The sequence below is a fragment of the Ochlerotatus camptorhynchus genome, unplaced genomic scaffold (genome assembly GCF_037179485.1).
Source record: "Ochlerotatus camptorhynchus isolate MF236.1 unplaced genomic scaffold, CSIRO-AGI_Acam_v1.1 ptg000663l, whole genome shotgun sequence".
Classification (NCBI taxonomy): domain Eukaryota; kingdom Metazoa; phylum Arthropoda; class Insecta; order Diptera; family Culicidae; genus Ochlerotatus; species Ochlerotatus camptorhynchus.
In genome coordinates, this window is record NW_027041142.1 from 291,379 (window position 1) to 313,671 (window position 22,293).

Sequence of the window (22,293 nt, forward strand, 5' to 3'; positions counted from 1 at the left end):
ACTCCAAGTGTGTCACAATTCGAACCAATAGTGTTGAGGCATGGTTCACAGCATAAGATTCACACATGAAATGGATGTGTTTCACAATAAGTGTTCAATTAAGTAAGAGACACATGATGATGACGTATGGAATTTTTTGAGTGTAGAACCAGTTAGAGCGATATTAGTGAAATACAAAATTAACCCATAATAATTTACTAAAATCTTTATTCAAACTTCAAACCCTCTGCGTGACCTCTAAACCTCCATCAGCCTTTACCATCACCAGGTACATATTTTAGATATTAAGCACTCTGGAGGGTGGCTGCCATGTTTGCAAACAGTTTTTGTTTCCATGTAACGAAGCGGCCTGGCGCACACATTCGTCATAAATAAAACACTCAGCTCATACAAAAGCGTTAACGATACGTAAGCCGTTAGAACGAGCATGTAACTTATTCCGTTTATAGATGCGTGTCACCTAACAGCTCGGTGTAAAGCATTCCGTGAGGCACGAAAGGATCCTCATCAGAATTTTCAATGAGTTTTTATTTATTCCCACCTGACCTTATATCATGGCAAAACCATTCCGGTCACCTCGTCTCGATGTTTCCAACCATGATGGTAAACTGTAGAATAAACATGTGTGGGTATAAGAAACACCTAATTCAAATGCAAATCATGTTTCGACTAAGGATAATCCCTCAGGATGACCCTTCGAATGAAATGAAAAGCATAGCCAAATTCTGACACTTAAGCTTTTCTTTATTCCACATTTTGACATTTATATCCGGCCAGCACCAACACAGCCGTAGTAGAAAGAACACTTTCACAAATACCACCTCCCAAACTACCCACACAAAGAATATTCGGGAAAAACTTCCCAGGAACATGCGCAAAGTTGAAATGAACTTTACATACCCCACCCACCCCTTGTCTTTCATCATCCGATGAACATAATTTCCCCTCTTTTCCGCGTGTCACACCAACACAAAACAACTTTCAACTTATCCAAACTGAAGCCAACAGAACCAACTGATTAGGCCCTTATCAGCACGTTTTGTTTTGCTCGTCTACGATAGTATTGGTGCCAACAATTTCCACGTATTCACTCAGCCTCAGCCTTACCAGCCGCCAGCAGCCAACCAAAAGGATACAAACAAAAACAAACTGACATCGCTTTTTCTGTTGTTTTCCCTTCCAGCTCGACGGCGTGCGGCAGCCAAGCGGAAAAAGCTTCGAAATTTAGGGAAATCCAAATCGACCGACACAGAGGAGGACGATCCCGACGATGACTGCGGAGAGGACGGTAAGTTGATTTTGCTGACTTTTTATGTTTAGTTTTCCACCGAGTGACCGCGGAAATGCGGTTGCTGTATCATACACACTATTAAACGCCCACTCCAACAGAGAAAGTCAATGCTCCTCGAAAAGCGGGGGTGGTTGGTTTTTGTTTATTATTTGGGTCTAGTTTTTTGTTTGTTGAACATGAAAAACCCACAATTCTTGACATGTTTGTTTTTCGTTCAACACACTTCGGAACATGATGTTTGTTAATCAGTTATTGTCACCAAGAGAAAGAAAGGTAAATGAATCACAGGACCAAGAGTAATCTTGGCGGACTATTTTTTTTTCAGTAGATTCAGTAGGTGCCAGTAGAAGAATATCTGAATGCTTGTATGACAAAAAAAAACTTAGTAGAAGATCTCAGCTTGACAGATTTCGCAATATGTATACAATACGGTCGTTTGCAAATCTCGCGCAACACGAGAAAAGGGCCTATCATTGTTGATCGATTCTCTTCATCGATTTTCTCTTTCGCGAATAAACCCGACTGCAAATGAATTTCCCATTCACTGTGTTGTTTCTGTCGAACTGTGCTGCGAGCTTAGCGAGAAATTCGTTTATGTTGCCGTGGTAAACCAAAGAGAAAGTCTATGAAGAGAATCGATCAACGAGGATAGACCCTTTTCAAACGTTACGCGAGAAATACGGTACAATGTTTCATTGGATGAAAGGAAAATTGAGTGCAAATTGAAAAGGGCATGTCGTAGGTATTGAGCTAATTGCTTTCAATTGTCACATCTCAATATCAAGGGTTAGAGTATATATGTCTATGTTAGTATTGCACCAAATTATTATTAATTATGTATTTAAAGGGAAAGGCCAAGTAACATTGCAAGTTTTATTGTGGTTTTAAAGCATTCTAAATGTCTTAATCATGGTCTTCAGAACCCTCATAAAACCCTAATTGTTACTTGGGAGGGGACCTCATTATTTTAAGAAATTCAAATTTAGTTTTGTCAAGTACAATCGAAATTCTGTTGATCAAAATGTGTTCACTGTCTTCCGGTAGGCAAGTAAAATGCAATGAAAACATGTTCATGAACGTAATTTTGGTTTTGAATGAAAAAACTGCCCTTGATTTTTTGAAAATTAATGACGTTTCCTTTCACCTTAATTGAAATAATTTTCGACGTATATTGCAAAACGCCCAATGTAAGTTGACAGATTCTACACCCAACCGAGAAATGTAAGAATCCATTGCAGATTTACATGAAAAGTATGGAGAATTTTTAATGTTTCGCGAAATTAATTGATTCTGGATTCTGCTCGCCGCAAGGTTTTTAAAATAGTTTTGTGATTTTTAAGATAGCTTATTTTTCGAACAAAGTTTGTTCGCCCACATGCATTGAGTCTAGAAAACCATCTCATGAAGGCTTTTACATTTGTTGTATGAAACATTTGTAGAGGATGTTATAAAGCCAACTTTACATAGGATCGCGTACTGTTCGGATTATAATCTCTGCGACCAACACATTGCAATTTTGTGATGCATCCGTGTCCTTTACTTAGTGCATCTCGTAGAACCTTATTACTATGAAAAAGTCATGAGGTATTCGTTTTCGATACGATCAAATCATAAACACTTGATCTTCTTACAAGAAGCCTCATTCAATTGTGATGTTCCGCAATATTAGAAGCATTCTAGGACCTTTCCAAAGACTCTCTTCAATCAAAATGGGTCCTACATGAATCCTTATTCAATTGTTATGTTCCGCATCACTTGAATAATTCTGAGATTCTGTTCAAATATGCACCATGAAAAACTAGCGATGATACTGATATTTGACCATGCATCGGAACCCTGGCCCGAACCTCATCTTGTTTCCAATCCCAAAACCGAGTTCCATAACCGTCAACAAGAAAAGCTTCGGTACAGAGTTCGATGTGACGTACCACGAAAAGGTAATCTACTCACGTTACATAGCAGCCCATAATCGCATATCAGTTCCATCATTGTATGATTTCCAATTCAATAAAAGTTATAAGTAAATAGTAATTCAGGGCGGACTCGATTATCCGGAGTCTTGAAAAAAATTTCACTCCGGAAAATCGAGCCCTTCGGATAATTGAGCCATAAAAAAATTAATTTTTTTTTTGGTCTTATGTGGTCTCATTTACTGTTTTTAGTGGTCCCATTGAACGCTAAAGGGTGATACGGTCAAAATTTGGTCAAGGGAAAACGCGTGTAAATCGGTGAAATCGTTTATTTAAAAAATCAAATTAAATTTCTTTTTCAAGTTCAATTAGTATAAAATTCAGGAAAAATATTCAGTTAGGCTTCCGCTTTTCCAAATCCGAATTGCCGGGCCTTACGCTTGACCCCTGCCATCAGATTTTGTACAGCCACCTTGTCCACCTTCTTCGCCGTAGAAAGCCAGTTTGCCTTGAACTGCTGCTCGCCCTTAGCAGTTTTTTTGGTCTTCTTTAGGTTCCGCTTGACAATAGCCCAGTATTTCTCAATTGGGCGGAGCTCTGGCGTGTTGGGAGGGTTCTTGTCCTTGGGAACCACCTGCACGTTGTTGGCGGCGTACCACTCCATGGCCTTTTTACCGTAATGGCAAGATGCCAAATCCGGCCAAAACAGTACGGAACAACCGTGTTTCTTCAGGAAAGGCAGCAGACGTTTATTCAAACACTCTTTCACGTAAATTTCTTGGTTCACAGTCCCGGAAGCTATGAAAATGCTGCTTTTCAAGCCACAGGTACAGATGGCTTGCCAAACCAGATATTTCTTTGCGAACTTTGACAGTTTCATTTGCTTGAAAACATCTGCTACCTTTCCCCTTCCTTTTGCCGTATAAAACTCCTGTCCCGGAAGCTGCTTGTAGTCGGCTTTGACGTAGGTTTCGTCGTCCATTACCACGCAGTCAAACTTCGTCAGCATCGTCGTGTACAGCCTCCGGGATCGCGCTTTGGCCGTCGTATTTTGTTTATCATCGCGATTTGGAGTCACTACCTTCTTGTAAGTCGATAGTCCGGCTCGTTTTTTGGCTCGATGCACGGTTGTAGACGATACACCCAGCTTATTTGCGGCATCTCGGAGAGAGAGGTTAGGGTTTCGCTTGAAACTACCGGCAACTCTCTTTGTCGTCTCAGCGGCTTCCGGTTTTCGATTTCCCCCCGATCCAGACTTCGTGGCTGTCGACAAACGTTCCACAAACACTTTAATTACATTTGTAACGGTTGATTTGGCAACTTTTAGCGATTTTGCCAACTTTGGGTGCGAGTAGCTCGGATTTTCGCGATGCGCGAGCAAAATTTTGATACGCTGCTCTTCTTGCTTGGACGGCATTTTGACAACTGAAGAGTGAATTCCAAAATCAAAATAGGAGCAACATTCTACACACACACACCTTCAAAATGAGGGATGTTCAGGTTTTTTAAATGCAAAATTGAAAGAAATACGTCAAGTTGATATTGACCAAATTTTGACCGTATCACCCTTTATTGAAGGGTTATGGAATGGGACCACTGGTTTTGTAGATATGGCCGGAACAAGTTCCGGCGTTTATGGGCCATGAGGCTAAATTTGACTTGAAAGGTACAAAACCCATTAAGCGACACATCAAATTAAATCAAAATTTGATATCAAGATCAATGGTGGCAAAAATTAAGTACCTTGGACCATATTGGCCACTTCCGGGCAAGTTCCGGGTGCCTCCGGAAAAGTGGCCAGAACCAGACTTGAATAATAACCTATCATGCGACACATCAAATTATATCAAAATTCGATAACCAGATCAATGGTGGAAAAAATTAAGTACATACCTTGGACCATATTGGCCACTTCCGGACAAGTTCCAAGTGCCCCGGGAAAGTGACCAGAATCGGACTTGGATAATAACCTATCATGAGGCACATTAAAATACATCAAAATTCGATAAGAAGATCAATGGAATTGAACCCATGGACCATCCGCTTGAGAAGCGAACGTGTAGCCAACCACGCCATGGGACCCCTCAACTTGAGAAAAATCGTAGTTTCGCGACTCTCACGAGTGTGTAGAGACAAAGTTGAGCTTGGCTAAAAATCACGGCTTCCGTGAAGGCACCATATTTGACGCGGCTCCTAACTTGATCAATTTCGACCATTTTCCATTGCTATTTTTGAAATGGTAACATTGAAAATATTAGTTCCGGTGCTCTAGCGTTGATAGTGTAACAATTCAACTGATGGTTGCTGATAAAGCAGCTGCAGGCGAAAATGAAGACGAGAATGCGGAATTCGATGGCATGTCTGATGCTGACATAGTCAATGCTGTTCTTAACTGATTCACATTTTTATGAAGGAGAAAGCGTGACGAAGAGTGGTTCTGGATGAAACTGCATACATTTCTACAGCAGATGACAACCAAGATGAGGAGTACGAACCAGTTCCAGATCAATCAGCGCTGAACAGTATTGACACTATCATCACATGGGCTGAGGAAAACCAATTGCTGTTGGAACGGCAGTTTTTACTTCGTGAAATCAGGGGAAATATTCTTGATAAAATAGTCAATAAGGATTGATTATTAAATTTGCAATACTACTGTTTTTACTGAAATGATGAATAAATGAATTGAACTACAAAATAAGATACGAAAATTGATATAAATTTTCAGGTATGAAGCCACCAAAAAACCAATTCTCACGAAACCCCCCTTTAACCCTCCGTTACTCGCGCCAACTTTTATAACACGAGTACTCGCGCGTTGAACTTTGTACAACAGTTTGAGTTTTCCATTGCCATTTTGCAGCCGAGCTACCAATCGATATGAAACCAACGGATATTCATTAAAAAACTTGTTTTTAACTAAACAAGCTAAAATTTCATCACAGTTAACCCACAAAAATGCGGATAATAGAGAAAATGTTAATGGAAACCGCGTAAACGGTGTCCGAACTACGTGGGATTTGACTTAATTGGAAAATCTCGACATGGAAAATCTCGAGATCCTGACCAGATAGAAAATTACTATCTCCGGCAAAGTTGTTCTAGAGATCATAATCTTTTTGCTGGTGGAGAGTAGTTCAGAATTTTCTCACTACGTAGCGCTAGAATACATGTGAAATTATCCCATGTGATGTATCTCGAGATCATGACCAGATAGAAAATTATTGTCGACAAAGTTGTTCAGAAGGTCAAGGCCTTTTTGTTGGTGGACAGTAGTTCAGCGTTTTCTCACTTTGCGGCACTAGTATACATGTAAAATTCTCGCATATATATAATATTTCTAGATCCTTACCATATAAAAAGCTACTGTCTTCGGCAAAGTTTTTCAGGAAGTCCAGATCTTTTCGTTGGTGGAGTAGTTCAGAAAATTCTCACTACGTGGCGCTAGTATATACATGCAATTTTCGCATATACAATAGCTCGAGATCCTGAGCAAAGAGAAGTTACTGTCTTCGGCAAACTTGTTCAGGGTGTCAAGTAGTTTTGGCTGGTGGACAGTGGTTCAGAATTTTCTCACTACACGGCGCTAGTATAAACGTGAAATTTTCATATAAAATATCTCGAGATTCTGACCAGATAGAAAGTTACTGTCTTAGGCAAAGCTGTTCAGGAGATCATAGCTTTTTTGCTGATTAACAGTAGTTCAAAATCTTCTCACTAGGTAGTGCTCGTATACATGTTAAGTGCTCGCATGTCATACATCACTAGATCCTGAGGAGATAAAGAATAAATGTCTTTGGCAAAGTTTTTCAGGAAGTCAAGATCTTTTCGTTGGTGGACAGTAGTTCAGAATTTTCGCCCCTACTCGGTGCTAGTATACACATGCAATTCTCGCATATACAATAGCTCGAGATCCAGAAGAGCAGATAGAAAGTTACTGTTTTCGGCAAACTTGTTCAGGGGGTCAAGACTTTTTGGCTGGTGGACAGTAGCCTAGAAATTTTTCACCACATGGCGCTAGTAAACGTGTACAATTCTCGCGTATGCTAAGCTCGAGATACTGAACAGGTAGAAAATTACTGTCTTCGAATAAGTTGTTCATGAGGTCAATGCCTATTGCTTGGTGAACAATAGTTCAGAATTTTTACACTACGTGGCACTGGTATACACGTGAAATTCTCGCATGTAAAATATCTCGAAATTCTGATTAGATAGATTTCTCTAGTGGACAGTAGTTCAAAATTTTCTCACTACGTAGCGCTAGAATACACGTGAAATTCTCGCATGTGGTTTGTTTCAAGATCCTGACCAGATAAAAAGTTACTGCCTTCGACAAAGTTGTTCAGGAGGTCAAAGCATTTTTGGCTGGTAAACAGTAGTTAAGAATTTTCTCACCACGTGACATAGATGTACACTTCTCGCATATGCTGTATCTCGAGATCCTAATCAGATAGAAAGTTACTGTCTACAACAAAGTTATTCAGGAGGTCAGTCTTTTGGTTGGTGAACAATAGTTGTATGTATACTAGCATCATGAAGTGAGAAAATTCTGAACTACTGTCCACCAGCCAAAAGACCTTGACCTTCTGGATAACTTTCTATCTGATCAGGATCTCGAGACATAGCATATGCGAGAAGTGTACATGTATACTAACGCCACGTGGTGAGAAAATTATTAACTACTGTTTACCAGCCAAAAAGTCTTGACCCCCTAAACAACTTTGCCGAAGACAGCAACTTTCTAGCTGATCAAGATCTCGAGCTATTGAATATGAGAGAAAGGCACGTATACACTAGCACCGCATAGTGAGAAAATTCTAAACTATTGTCACCCAACCAAAAGATCTTGACTTCCTGAAAAACTTTGCCGAATTCATTTACTTTCTATCTGGTCAGGATCTAAAGATATTTTATATGCAAGATTTTCACATCTATAGTAGCGCCGCAAAGTGAGAAAACTATGAACTACTGTCCACCTGCGAAAAGCCTTGACACCCTGAACAAGTATGCTGAAGACAGTACCTTTCAATCTGGTTGGGAACTCGAGATATTTTATATGAGAATTTCACGTGTATACTAGCGTCACGTAGTGAGCAAATTCTGAACTATTGAGCACCAAGCAATAGGCTTTGACCTCCTGAAAAACTTTGTGAAAGACAGTAACTTTTTATCTGGTCAGAATCTCGAGATATAACACATGCGAGAATTTCACATGTATACTAGCGCTAGGTAGTGAAAAAAATCTGAACTACTGTCCGCCAGCGACAAGGCTATGATCTCCTGAACAACTTTGTCAGAGACAGTAACTTTCTATCTTGTCGGAATCTTGATATATTCTATGTTGTAATCAATTAAGTCAAATCCCACGTAGTATGGTCACAGTTTTCGTGGTTTCCATTTACATTTTCCCTATTATCCTCCTTTTTTAGGTGTTTACTGTAATCAAAGTTTAGCTTGTTTCGATCAAAACAAGTTTTTTTGAGAAATACTCGTTGGTTTCAGATCGATTGGTAACTCAGCAACAAAATGGCAATGGAAAACTCATGTGTGTTGTACAAAGTGCAACAGCGCGAGTAACGGAGGGTTAAAGGCCCTTTGGTACATTTTTTTTACGGATCTTCAAAATTTTTGTTCGGTTTCCATTCCCCCTTCCCCCTGAAACGTGACGTAAATAGTGAACGGACCATCATGGGATTCAGTTTTTGTATGTTGTTGTGGCACATGATATGTTTGATTCCTTTCAGGTCAAAGTGAATCCAAAGCCCTTTAACGCCGGATTTTGTAACAAAAGCACACAAACACTTAAATATAGTAATTTCCCGTTCTTGTCAGACTGATTCGAACGATGTATGTTACTCGTCCTCGGATCAAAAGTTGGTTTTCCAAGCGTTTTATGAAAAATAATTTGCAAGATAGGTAAAAAAAAATGACTCCGGATGATCGAGCCATTTGCTCCGGGTAATCGAGCCTCCGGATAATCAAGTCCGGCCTGTATTGATATATTTTTCTCGAAGATTTTCTCATTGCATCCCCACACTTCAATTGAATTTAACTGAAATCAACCTACTAAGGTGCTTTATTTGGAAAAAAAATAGATGAATTTCTGATAGGATGTCTTCTAGTTAGATTCATAACTCCAAAATGTAAACCTGTGCAAACCTGGAAAATAACACCCTCTAGATACAAACGGGGTGGATAGAGCAATTAATTGAATAGTATGGTGGTTTCGAGTACACCCCACACGACAGAAGTTTTGTCAATATTTCCATAAAAAAATTTCAACTTTATTACAATACAGACCCGAGAAAAGTCTGAGAACAATTTAAAAACTAAATTTGATGTTGTGATGCCGCTGATAATGATTCGTCAGGCTACTGCCGTTTTGATCATTTCTAACATCAAAATTGAGATCAAAAAAATCTTCCTGTGACATTACATTGAAATCTAATTATGCTATGGTTGAGTGTAATCTGAAAACTAAAATTGATGTTCATATTTCCTGTTGATAACAAAACGATTTGATTCACGAATTCATTTTGACGTTTTGCTAAGGCGATGAAAACAAATCCGCAACAACATGTTTTAAAGAGCAAATGTACAGCAAAATGAAATCAAAATTTGGTATCAAACGACTTAAACTTGCTATCATTTTGATGCTGTACTTTGCTCGGGGGGCTGCTTCTCACTAAAAATGTAGTAACAGATGGAATATTCCGTGTCAAATCACAACCTGACGAAAATTGTCAAGGAACAGGTCCCATCTTCCGCTGTAGTCAAAGTGAAGGATATGCTAAGGAGAAGTATAGAAACATAAAATCCATTTTTTTTTTTATTTTGTGTCAATATTTGCTTCAATATATTCGTCATAAATATTTGTATCTTTTGAATATTGACAATATTTTTGTTCGTGTGGTGGCACTTCACACTCACCCTAAGCAGTCAATAATTTTACGCTCTGAACCCCACGGCAAAGTAAAGACCTTTCCAATTATAATGATGATGATGGTCCCACCGCTTACCCCTACAAAGGATTGAGCTAAACGATTTACCTTAAAGATAATTGAGTTGGACATCTTAACCATATTAGCAAACAAAAACGAACTGGTAAGGGGAGGTCCATTAATTATGTTACGCAAATTTGGCCCATTTTCAACCCCCCCATCCCCCCCCCCCTTTGTCTCATTTTTTATATGAACCTTAATTGTTTTTTGTAAGGCTAGTCACAGTTTCCAAACCTTCCCCCCTAAAAGTGTGACATAATTAATGGACGATCCCTAACAGATACAGATATAAATTCCCTCTAGAGTTTACAGTTGCTTCACAGTGATATGAATGTGAAAAAGCTTAGGCGTTCACCTCAAATAATGATATGCATTCGCAGCGATTAAGAGTTCATGAATAATCAAAAAAGCATTCTGATACACTAGTAACCCAGAAATCTGATGTAGGGTGTCTACTACCTGGAAAAACCTGGAAAACCGGGAATTTACAGAGAACTTTTTAATTTTTTCTGGAAAAACCTGGAATATTCAGTGAAATTCAAGCCCTTTCATCTGAAGTCCCCGGTCATTGTTGCACCTCGAAACACACACTTGGATGCCCAGACTTTATGAAATCCCAGGGAATAACGAAGCGGACCATCTAGCAGGGGACGGCCCATCCGGCCGCAGATATACGGACAGTATTCGACTAAAGATCGTCAGGAGATGGATAATGAACACCATACGGAAAGCATGGGAGGTGGAATGGTCCCGTACCAGATCGTTCTTCATCAGCAAAGTCAAAGAAAGCACCGAAAAATGGAAAGAAGCTGCGTGACCAAAGAATATTTTCAAGTCTCCGGACGGGACACTCTCTGATCTCACGGGACTTCAGTGGCACACCATTTCGGAATACTTGCGACGTCCGCAGAATCCCACCGACGGAGGAACATGTGATGTTTATATGCCCGAAAAGCTTCATCGTGGCCTCTACGGACCACTAGCTAGCATACGGGACGTCCTAGGGGATGAGTTGTAGTCTGTCTTGTTAGAAACTTATTCGGATCTCGCTATGGTAGAAAATTACGTGTTTTAGAATTTTTCTGAACTGTTTCAAGTTTTTTTAAATTACGCACTCTGCACTGTTGTAGCCGAACGGAATTGATTTCCCGTCAAGATGAAACTTTGTAATGTCTATATAAAAAAAAACGTTGTTGAGGGACACCTTCTGGTGTCACTAGACACTAGCCTACACAGTAAGAAAGCCAAAAGGACACAGCAAAAAAATCTTTTTAATGTGACATCAAAGTGGATGCACTTCAATCGTGTCGATAATATGGTGTTGTATTACTTGCCAAAAAGGACATAATTATCATTGATATAGTGCATGAACTGAAATTACGCTGCTTTTACTGCGTTTGTTGCTTTTTGTGGCCATAAAAATTACATGAGATTTTCGATATAATTAGAGTGCATCCTCTTAGATGTAATATTTAAATTTATTGTTTGCTGTGTAAGTAAAGCGGGCAAAGTAGTTTTCATTTTCTTGTGGGCAAATCGTACTGAATTTTCCACTATCATTCTACCCAAAATAAAGTTATTTATACCCAAGAGTAGGTAATCATGATTATACTCAACGTTCGGTTCAGACACTTTACTTGGATTTGATCCACCATTTTTAACAACATTAGAAGGAGTAAGGGAGGCAAACTAGTCAAAAGCAAGTAAAAATGAATTGACCGCTGTTTCCGAGGGCGAGCTAGCGATTTTGACAAATTTACGTTTGAAGACATTATTTACAAAATAAGTTACGGCGTTTTGACTATGTGCTCGAAAATTCACCTCCCTTGACTGTGATGGACACCACCAGGCTTGAAAATACTAATAACAGGTAAAATACAATTTTTACAAATTATGCAACTATGGGATATTATACTAAGAATTGTCATCCATAAGATGCAAGAAGAGGCGGTAAAGTTTGTGAATTTACCCATCGCTGAGTTTCTGAACTTTTTGCGATTTATGAGTAAACTAAACTCAAATTTGGGTCGATCATATTGGCCGTGTGTTTATATCAGAATTATGATTTTAAACAACGCAAATTAAAGCATTTTACATTGAAATACCTGCCAATCTCAATTAGTAATTGTCTTATTTTACGATTTTTAACAGATCTGAACAACTAAAGCATAATTTTAATTTTCCATTTTTCTCAATAAAAATATTCTTGAACACCAGCAGTATCCTTGCAAAACTGGTACAGAACTTTTTTTTCAACTGTAGATCAAGAGCATCTCAAAGGAATCAATTTATCATGAAAAGTGAACAAGGGTTCCGCTCCTTTGATTTACGTCAAACACTTCTGCTCACAACACTAATTTTTACTGTCTCTTATTCACCACCAGAGGTTGAATCGATTGATTAGTTTCTATTAAAAAGGCGTATCAGTAATTAAGTCCAACCTCTCACCCCAGCAGGCCTGGGTTCAATCCCAGTCGGCACCGCCGGGATGTTCTGAGGCATAACATCTCTGATCACGCCTTCCTTCGGAAGGGAAGTAATGTTGGTACCCGGTGCATGAGTTAATGGGTCGATAGGTAGGGTCCAGGTGTGGGAGCTGCCTTCCTGGCGCGTCGGTGCATTGATGCTCAGCACGGAAAATAAGATCGACGAAAACAAACCAAAGCAAAAAAAAAATAAAAGTTTTTAAGCTCAGGCTAGACACAGTCAGAAGAGGAGAGTTCTTTCCCGTATGGCCGAGAGGATCTGTTTAGGCTGGAAATTTTCTCCGCTGCCCTGATCGGCAAAACAGTCCCATTAGTATTTTTGAGCGAAAATAAGTCATACATATTGACTCCATTCTCAACTACTATTACTTGGGACGATATGGGACAGTTTTGCTGAAAAGGGCTGAACACTCTATGGAAATCGGCATAGACTTCGAATTGGGAAGTTTTAACCAATAATAAGAAGATTAACCGGAACATTAACCGGAATTTTGTACTCTATGCCATAATCATAAATAAGTAAGACCTATTTTGCCACCAGTAGATAATTTGATTCGCTTTGCCGAGGTATGAACAATAATGTAGATAATAATTGCTTGTGCGTAGATATTCAACTCACTAAAATAATACTTCCTTCAGTTCTAAAAACGGCTTCAATATGAATGACAAAAACAATCCGCCTGCAGGAACTTGTAAAAGAACAATTGCGATTTCCCATTTTGCAAAGTAAAACGTAGTCAGCTAACAAAATCCCAAGCTTCAGACAAAACACCTTACACCTTATCTGCCAATTTTAGACACTGCTTTTATTTATTTCAACGGCTTCTCCCCATGATCCGGGATAATTCCCGGCCTAATTTCGGATCAGTTCTAACGCACACACACTTTCCCATCCATTCCCGCAGGCTACCTGAAGTCGAAGGTGAAAACCCAGGGCAAGTGCATAGAATTTTGGCGGGCGGAGAAGCGGTTCCGCTTCTGGATCCGTCACACGGTCAAAACGCAGTGGTTCTACTGGTTTGTCATCGTGCTGGTGTTCTTCAATACCGTGTGCGTAGCGGTCGAGCACTACGGCCAACCGAACTGGTTGACGCAGTTTCTTTGTAAGTTTTGACTGTCTAAATGGAGTCGTAAAGAGCTTGCCAATTTTGTTTTTCTATTTTCAGACTACGCCGAATATGTGTTCCTCGGTTTGTTCATGATGGAGATGTGGATCAAGATGTATGCCTTGGGGCCGCGGATCTACTTTGAGTCGTCGTTCAACCGGTTCGATTGTGTCGTCATCAGCGGATCCATCTTCGAAGTGGTGTGGTCCGAGGTGAAGGGCGGCTCGTTCGGTTTGTCCGTGCTGAGAGCTTTAAGGTTACTTAGGATATTTAAGGTATGTAGTATGTTTAATTTGGGCAGATGTTGAAGCTGGAAATCAACTGTGTTCGATCCCATTGCAGGTTACAAAATACTGGTCGTCATTGCGCAACTTAGTTATATCGTTACTCAACTCGATGAGATCCATCATCTCACTGTTGTTCCTGCTCTTCTTGTTCATACTGATCTTCGCCCTGCTGGGAATGCAACTGTTCGGAGGACAGTTCAACTTGCCGGACGGAACACCGCCAACCAACTTTAACACGTTTCCGATTGCACTGCTGACGGTGTTTCAGATCCTAACCGGTGAGGATTGGAACGAGGTCATGTACCAGGGCATCGAATCGCAAGGTGGTCACAAGAAGGGTATGATCTACTCGCTTTACTTTATCATCCTTGTGCTGTTTGGTAACTATACACTGCTAAATGTGTTCTTGGCTATCGCCGTCGACAATTTGGCCAATGCACAAGAACTGACCGCTGCCGAGGAGGAACAGATGGAGGAGAACAAGGAGAAACAGCAGATGGAGCTGGACAAGGAAATGGGAGCACTACATTTACAGACCGATGGATCACCGCCCCGGGTTGAAGTTTCTTCGCCTTCTCCAACCCGGGGGAACGGTAACAAGGCGAACAAGAAAGACAAAGATAAGGATGAAGACGATGACGACATTCCGGATGGGCCGAAGCCCATGCTGCCGTACTCGTCGATGTTCGTGCTCTCGCCGACGAATCCGTAAGTGTCGTGGATTTCGTCGACTTTTGTTCAATTCCTAACTGTACATTTGTAGGATTCGCTGTGGAGCGCATTGGGTCGTCAATCTACGCTATTTTGATTTCTTCATCATGGTCGTTATTTCACTGTCATCCATTGCACTGGCCGCGGAGGATCCCGTCGAAGAAAACTCTCCGCGTAACAAGATTCTCAATTTTTTCGATTACGCTTTCACGGGAGTCTTCACAATCGAGATGTTACTCAAGATTGTGGATCTCGGCGTGATTCTGCACCCGGGCAGCTATCTACGGGAGTTCTGGAACATTATGGATGCCGTGGTCGTCATCTGTGCAGCCGTCAGTTTCGGATTTGACATGACGTAACGCCATCCGTTTGATGATTCGTGTAGGAATGTGTTACTGAATATGTATTTTTATTTTTTAACAGTGGCAGCAGTGCAGGTCAAAATCTGTCAACGATCAAATCGCTCCGGGTGCTGCGAGTTCTACGGCCGCTGAAAACAATCAAGCGAGTTCCAAAGCTGAAGGCGGTCTTCGATTGCGTCGTCAACTCGCTGAAGAACGTCATCAACATCCTGATCGTGTACATTCTGTTCCAGTTCATCTTTGCCGTCATTGCGGTGCAGCTGTTCAACGGCAAGTTCTTCTACTGCACCGATGACAGTAAGCACACCAGCGGAGAGTGCAAGTGAGTATCGGAAGACTGTCTTTCTGAAGCAGAAGTCACACTTTTAACGCTCAATTGACTTCTTTGTAGGGGTTCCTTTTTTGTCTACGACGGTACCGATCAACTGCCAAAGCGAGAGGTGCGAGAGTGGAAAACGCAAAGCTTCCACTACGACAACGTGGCCACTGCCATGTTGACACTGTTTGCCGTACAAACTGGTGAAGGCTGGCCACAGTAAGTTCCGTTCAATATGCATTAAATCAAGCAACTGATGGTGCCTAATTTACCTTTTCAGAGTATTACAAAACTCAATGGCAGCTACCTACGAAGACAAGGGTCCAATCCAAAATTTTCGAATAGAAATGTCCATATTCTACATAGTATATTTCATAGTGTTTCCATTCTTCTTCGTTAACATATTCGTGGCCTTGATTATCATTACCTTTCAAGAGCAAGGTGAAGCCGAACTACAGGACGGAGAGATAGATAAGAATCAGGTTAGTCCGATTACCACTCGGTACACCCGACCGACTTACCAATCCGGTGATTCGTTGCTTTCAGAAATCGTGCATAGATTTTACGATAGGTGCTAGACCGTTAGAACGTTATATGCCAAACAAGCGGAATAGTTTTAAATACAAAGTGTGGCGCATTGTCGTCTCCACGCCGTTCGAATATTTTATAATGATGTTGATCGTGTTCAATACGTTACTACTGATGATGAAGGTACGTACTCCAAGGTCCAACTTTCCCCCCATCCAAAAACCAAATTTCAACCGTAACCCTCTCTAAATTAAATTCTTCCAAAACAAGGAATAATTCCCATGAAAAAAAAAACGTCAAAGTAGTTGATTTCAACCATCTTAAAGTTTAACATCAAAAAGCTAGGTCCAATTCCGGTTAGGTCTTCCCAAAGTACCCTACCCCGTGTGGTTCAAATGGCTATATACCGCCATCTAGGAATCAATTCGTTGACAAAAAAATGCTCCCAACTATCACCTTCTTTATCCGGTAAACGAACCATTCATTGGTTTTGCAGTATGTGTGTGTGTGTCTTCGATATGCACAAAGCCGATGAATGAACTTTCACTGTACATAAAGAAAATTCCACCCAGCAGATTGCTAACAACTTGATAGGGAAAAGAAGTAAAATCGAAAAACGAATCGTATCATTTTCGGTTTCCGTCTTTTCTAAGTGTACATATCTTTACGAATGCAAAGCTGAACATGATCGGTTTTTATGTTGGAATGAAGTTTTCTGTTATTTTTTTTCCTGTGATTATCGAAATTATTCTATGTGGAATGCAATTTTTCTGTTACAATTCATGAAATTTACTGTGAAATTCAAATCACAACGTGATCGTCTTATTCAATGAGTGAAAGGTATTGGTAACACTTTGATCACCAAATTCGAGAAATGTAACTTTTGGTTACCAGATTACCATTGTAAGAAGTAGTGAATTTCATGGATTTTTCTGAATGATCATGGTGCTAATTTTTATCAGTTCAAAATATGTTTTTTTTTTAACTTTTAAACTGAAATGTCGTAGCATGCGTCATAATGTTTTTTTTTTCTTGATATGTTCTGTATCTAAGAGCACGTTTCTAACCAAAGATGAAAAAGTATTTGTTTGTCAGAAAGGCTACACAAAATTAATTTGACAGGCTGAGTCAAATGGTTCTGTCTTAAATTAAGTGCATTATGGTTGTGTATGTGATGAAAATCACAAGTTTTGCTAAGATTCTGAGAAATAATGATCAATACCACTGTACTTTTATATCAACAGGTAGAAAACCTAAATCAGTTTGTGTCGAAACAATAGATCCAACTGAAATAGTACCATGACTTAAACCATTGCACCTCATTTGATTGTAAACCAGATTTTAAAAACAAAACTATGATCCATACAGGTTTAAAACATTCTACATGTCAAAATCATAGTTTATAGAACCCTCATAAAACAATAAAAAAAAAGTGTTACTTGGGAAGCTCCCAAAGATTTTCAGAATTTCACAAAATTTCAATGAAAAGCTTCTGAGATATAGCACATCTTGTAATGTTGAACATCTTTTTCATAAGTTCCTGTTTCTGTCCGTGATGTTGATATATTTTCACATATAAATTAATATGTATTACCAGACCGGTAAAACACATATCAATATTACTATAATACTGCAAGCGAGTAATGTTGAGAAAAGAAATTGTGCCAGTGAACAACTCCAGGGAATTCTTGATGAAATCCAAAAAACTTGAAAAATCTATCTTACATTCATTTTCTTGAAAAACCTACACACTAAGAAAAAACTTTTTTAACACGAGTTGAAATTGACGTTAGCCATGAGAAGTAAATAAACGTGTCACGTACAATTAGATGCTCCGAGACCGAAACATGCTCCCCCCGTTAAACTAAGATCCAAATAAGTTTAGTGGTCTTAAGTTGAAAACTATTCAAACGAATTGAGGGCAGCGGATCTCTCGTTAGAAGGGTTCATTGTAAAAATGTACCCATATATGTTATATTTAAATGTGAGAGATGGGTATACCACAAGTTCCTCGACATACTTCCTTCAGCAAATTTTTTTGGGAATACAAAGTTTCTGAACTATGGATAGAGTATTGAAAAATTTACACACTAGATTACGGTAATACTTAAATGGTCATGTACTTCTCCTAAACGAGCTGTCGCCTATCAACTTAGTGTTCTTGAAGCACTCCCACAAACATTAATTGAAAGCTTTCTTAGCCAATCAACGCATCAATTTATATATGGTGTAGCAAGCACAATGATACTCTATGGCCAGGGAAGTAGAGAAAATTCCTATCCCAAAAGATCAGGAATCGAACCCGCCGCCTATAACATTGTAATACCGTGCTATTACTGAATATTATAGGCCCCTAAGTTCATTTGTATTTGTATTTATTTGCATTTATATTTATATAATTAATTCATCTGACATCGTGGTCTCAATGAATTACAATTTGACTTAAAAACTATTACGCACTGCACAAAGTCACAGAAAACAGACATCCAATTTTCAAATTTATCGATAAATTATGTGTAAGAATTCAAATTAAAATACGTTAGAAACACTAGCGCCGCCATACGGAATGTTGCGACTCGAGTTATCACTTTTTGCGATTAATTCGTAAACTGAACTAAAATTTGGGTTGATCTTATTGACCGTGTATCCAAATGAACTGTCAAATCAGTTCAAAACAAACAAGACAAAACAATGGAAATCAATCGAGTTTCTGCGGAGCCATTATTTTCGAATAAAAAAACTAAGCTCTTTTACAGTTTTCTGTAGATCTATAACCGTTTTTTTGTTACAATTTAAACTGGACATAGGGTAAATTATGGCTTTGGCACCCATTGACTGCTTTCGGCAACCAGAATTTAAACGTTAATTTAACTGTATTTTCTTACCAAAACACTTCGCTGAATGTATTTAAACGATTCCTTAGTCGTTCAGCTTCAATCTGATAACACTCCGCAGTCGGTTTCGAAAAGCGTAAATAGAAATGTTGAAGTTAAACAAACAATAATTAACTTGGAGTCTTCGACTTGTCGCATCGATAGGATTGTTCGATCCATACAGTGTTTGTCTCGGTGGTTGGCGCAACAGCTGACTTGATCGCAGCTCACGTTGAGAGGCATAGATGTTGAGCTGACTCAGCAATGTAAGACTGTCTACGTCGGAGCGTAACACCTGGGCGCCAAAGATGGCTTGATTGAACTTGCGTCTAACCACTAGCGGTTCAATACTAAGCAGTGCAAAGCAATGTTCGTAAGGAGGCAGGATGAATCTGACCATGGTAAACTACGCGGGGCACTTCTCACAAATTTACGCTGCACTGATTCTAGTCGTGACATCCACAAAGCATCATGGGCCTTATTACGGGTGTCACTACACGGTGATAAGGAAGTGATACTCAGGCGACAGAAACAAGTTCAAGAATAGATCTAGTCATCAAACTTTCTAGCTATCTTGAATATAAACCCCAGTTGTCGATTGTCTCGATCCACTATTTTGAATGTGAGTTTGATAATCCAGTACTACACCCAAATCTTTAACATTATCAACTCGATTCAGTACAGTACTATTGATGGTATAGTTACATATGTAGGATAGGATAGGATTGTCATTTCCGCGGCATCTGATGAATAAATCTAGCTGTTATTGCAATTGATGACAGTCATCACTGCTCCTTCTAACTAAGTAGATTTTCAAATCATCTGTGTAAAACATCAAGCACCAGTTTTCAAGAACGGTGGACAAATCATTGATTAATAATGCGAACAACAGCGGCCCGCAGTTGCTCCCTTGTGGAACTCCGCATCGGGGAATGAATGGTGCTGATATGGTTGATCCAATTTTCACAAACAATTGACAATCAGTTAAATATGATCTCAGCCACCTACAAATCCTCGAAGATGCTCCTAACCGCTCCAGCTTGGCTAACAGGATGTTGTGATCAACTGTATCGAACGCAGTCTTTATGTTAGTGTAGATACTGTCAACTTGACCTCCTTGATCCATTTCGTTGATTCAAAACGACGTGTATTCACACAGATTAGTGATGACTGAACGTTCCGGAAAGAATACATGCTGAAATGTCGAAATGTAGGGGAAATGGATGTAATGTCGGCCTAAATGCCCCTAATTTGGGCCCATGCATAAAATCAGCAATCGACTAAATTTTCAATAGCGACCAAAAATATCCATTAGTGCCGTCCCAATAACGCGTTCAACTCGATAAAAATGATAAATGGATTTTTAGCCCAATCTTAGATCCGTAGGCCAACATAAGAGCCATTTCCCCTATGTTTTGCAGGCTGGAAACACTACGTCGTCAAAGATTATCTCCAGCATGTAACGAAGTTATTCCACGTTAGTTTGACGCATCCACTATACTGCCTTTTTTTAAGATTGATAGCATCCCAAGTATCATTCCTGGTTTTATGAGACTTCTGTAGACAATGATTTAGACTTGTAGAATGTTTTATACCCTCGATAAAACTAGCAATGTTGCTTGGGATGTATGGCGTTTTCAAAGCGACTGGAAACTGCTAACTTCGAAGAGATATCACACGGAGCGCCAATCGATTCGGGTGTACTTTCTCTGTTGATTGTTGAGTTTAAATCACTCTGGTCGGTTTTACAGGATCGGACGTCTGCAGCATCACTTCGAATGGAGCAGAAACCCAAAAACGAATAAGACACCGGATTGCTTCGATTGGACTCATAGTTGCCTGAGGTAGAAGCTTGGAAGACCGCGTCACCATACTCAACATCAGGGTTAGAACCACTCCGGTGTCAGAAACGTCATCCACCAATATTTTGCTTGAAGCCAAAGTTGTTGGTTCTTTGGCTCGATTATCTGCCAATCTAAGACAGTTGATGCAAACATTGAGAAATTATGCTCCGTCAACATAGATGTTTGATTTGTTGCACGGCAATAGTGATAAATGTTCAACAAGCCCGTACATGTAGGAATTAAATATATATTTTATATATTTTTTTAAATTAGGCAAGCTAATCATGAAAAATTCAAGTTTCATTAATGATTATTAAAATAAAAGTATTTTAACGCATACGTGTCGTCAATGCACATATAAACATGTAGCATAAAACTGAAGCCTACAGAGCTGACCCCACCAATGGTGGTAGCTTCAGCAACTTTTCTCCTTGGCAGAGGATTGGTCAGATCGTCTATGACGACAGGAACTAGCAAGCTCGACTGAGTTGAGGAGACCAGGGACCGGCGACCGGCAGTGCATTCTTGTTCAGCATGAACTGTGATGACCGATTCATCGGCATCGTCCTGCTGTACAGCATTCACCAGCCCACAAGTAGACTTAGTTCCACGAATGGTAGGAATTTTAATGGTAGATACCTCATCACGTATGGGAACCTCATAGCCCAGTCAGTAAAGGCACGGTATCACCAAGCCGGAGGCGGTGGGTTCGATTCCCGGTCCGGTTGGAAATTTTCTCGGATTCCCTGAACATAATAGAGTATCATTGTGCTTTGCCTCACAATATACAAATTCATGCATTGGAATTGGAATCGAAAGCTCTCAATTAATAACTGTGGAACTTAAAATTCGAATAAGAAGAAGAATATGGAGAAGAAGAAGAAGAAAAAGAAGAAGAAGAAGACCTCATCACGTTTTTAGTTTTGAACATCTACATGAATCCGATCGACTTTGTTCATTTGTCAATTTGTCACTCCTAATATAGTTTACCCATTTTTGGGTAGATCCAGTTTTGACCAATCTGGGTGGATTCTACGCAAATTTGGGTAGTTTTGAAATAGCGTGTAGGTTTCATACAAGAGCATAGTGTTTGTGAAACTCCACAGAATGGTTGTGGTCCTATGGATTGCTGAGATGATCCTAGCCTGGCTAACGTGTCGGCTTTTTCTTTCACTTCAACTCCACAGTGGCCAGGAACCCAATATAGATTTTATTGGTTTTGACAGGCCAACTTCTGAAGTGACATTGCACATTCCCATACGAGTTTTTCATTGCATGTTGCTGATTTTAAAGCATTTAATGCTGCTAGACTATCAGACATAATGCAGATATTCGAATGTTTATAATTTCTGCGCAAGCAAATTACAGAGCATTCAAGAATTGCTTGAATTTCTGCTTGGACCACGGTTGGCCAGTAACCCATAGATATTGAGATATCTATTCCTGGACCAGTTACCCCTGCTCCCTCACGATTGTTCAATCTTGAACCGTCTGTATAAAAAACAGTTGAACCTGGACTGATGTCCCCCACTTTCTCAAACATTACGATCAAATTCTGCAGCATTGTATAAACGATCG

General features: G+C 39.7%; 1 protein-coding gene across 3 annotated transcripts in view; it reads left to right on the forward strand.

The window, feature by feature from the left end:
• The window catches only part of cac (cacophony), a 435,895-nt gene that overhangs the window by 247,698 nt on the left and 165,904 nt on the right, over positions 1 to 22,293 (forward strand). For all 3 annotated transcript variants that reach the window (XM_065237935.1, XM_065237936.1, XM_065237937.1), the window contains exons 11-20: positions 1,184 to 1,288; positions 1,541 to 1,564; positions 13,594 to 13,791; positions 13,855 to 14,069; positions 14,137 to 14,789; positions 14,845 to 15,147; positions 15,216 to 15,476; positions 15,546 to 15,689; positions 15,751 to 15,952; positions 16,017 to 16,181. In XM_065237935.1, coding sequence (XP_065094007.1) covers positions 1,184 to 1,288; positions 1,541 to 1,564; positions 13,594 to 13,791; positions 13,855 to 14,069; positions 14,137 to 14,789; positions 14,845 to 15,147; positions 15,216 to 15,476; positions 15,546 to 15,689; positions 15,751 to 15,952; positions 16,017 to 16,181 — 2,270 coding nt within the window. The remainder of the gene's footprint in view (positions 1 to 1,183; positions 1,289 to 1,540; positions 1,565 to 13,593; positions 13,792 to 13,854; positions 14,070 to 14,136; positions 14,790 to 14,844; positions 15,148 to 15,215; positions 15,477 to 15,545; positions 15,690 to 15,750; positions 15,953 to 16,016; positions 16,182 to 22,293) is intronic.